Source organism: Oxyura jamaicensis, chromosome 25 (assembly GCF_011077185.1).
Source record: "Oxyura jamaicensis isolate SHBP4307 breed ruddy duck chromosome 25, BPBGC_Ojam_1.0, whole genome shotgun sequence".
NCBI lineage: Eukaryota > Metazoa > Chordata > Aves > Anseriformes > Anatidae > Oxyura > Oxyura jamaicensis.
In genome coordinates, this window is record NC_048917.1 from 1,924,079 (window position 1) to 1,924,711 (window position 633).

At 49.9% G+C, this 633-nt stretch overlaps 1 protein-coding gene across 1 annotated transcript; it reads right to left on the reverse strand.

Annotated features, from left to right (window-relative positions):
* On the reverse strand, positions 1–345 carry LOC118178323 (feather keratin 1-like). The gene has a single exon (XM_035346749.1). It carries the CDS (start codon positions 343–345, stop codon positions 1–3), a length of 345 nt encoding a protein of 114 aa, XP_035202640.1.
* Positions 346–633: the final 288 nt, after the last annotated feature.

Consider the following 633-nt stretch of genomic DNA (forward strand, 5'->3'; position numbering starts at 1 on the left):
TTAGCATGGCCCATTGTAACCACTGCGGTAGGTGTTGTAGCGACTGTAGGGCCGGCTGTACCCACTGCCCAGGCCTGCATAGCCAAATGCCGAGGAGTTGCCCCCAGAGGAGATGGGGACTCCCTCAGAGCTGAGGGTGCTGCCTACAGCAGCCGAGCTGGTGGATCCCACAGCGGTGTTCTGGGGGAAGGAGCTGAGGATGGGGCCGGGCAGGGTCACCACCACAGGAGGCGGCTGGATCACATACGTCGATTCCTGGCACTGCCGGACGCATGGCTCGTTGCAGCTGTTGGCAAGCGGGGTTGGTCCACAGGAGGTGGGAGGACACAGGTCATTAGAGGACATGGCTGCAGGACAGAGGGATGTCTGAAACACAGCAAAGAAATCGTGCAATTTAAAAGTTGTATTGAATTTATAAAACTCAGATATGGGGTTAACATGGGAAAGTAACTAGACAAGGTTAGAGGGATAATCATTTCATAGAATCATAGAATCACAGAATCATTCAGGTTGGAAAAGACCTCTAAGATCATCTAGTCCAACCTTTAACCTAGTACTAATGTCATTTATTAGACCAAAATCCGCACTGAGCAGTCTGAAAATGACATAGAAGTTTCTTTTATCTTTTTCAAG

Bases quoted from the DNA above. Each gene is read 5' to 3' on its own strand.
- LOC118178323 (XM_035346749.1), bottom strand. From the start codon at position 345: ATGTCCTCTAATGACCTGTGTCCTCCCACCTCCTGTGGACCAACCCCG.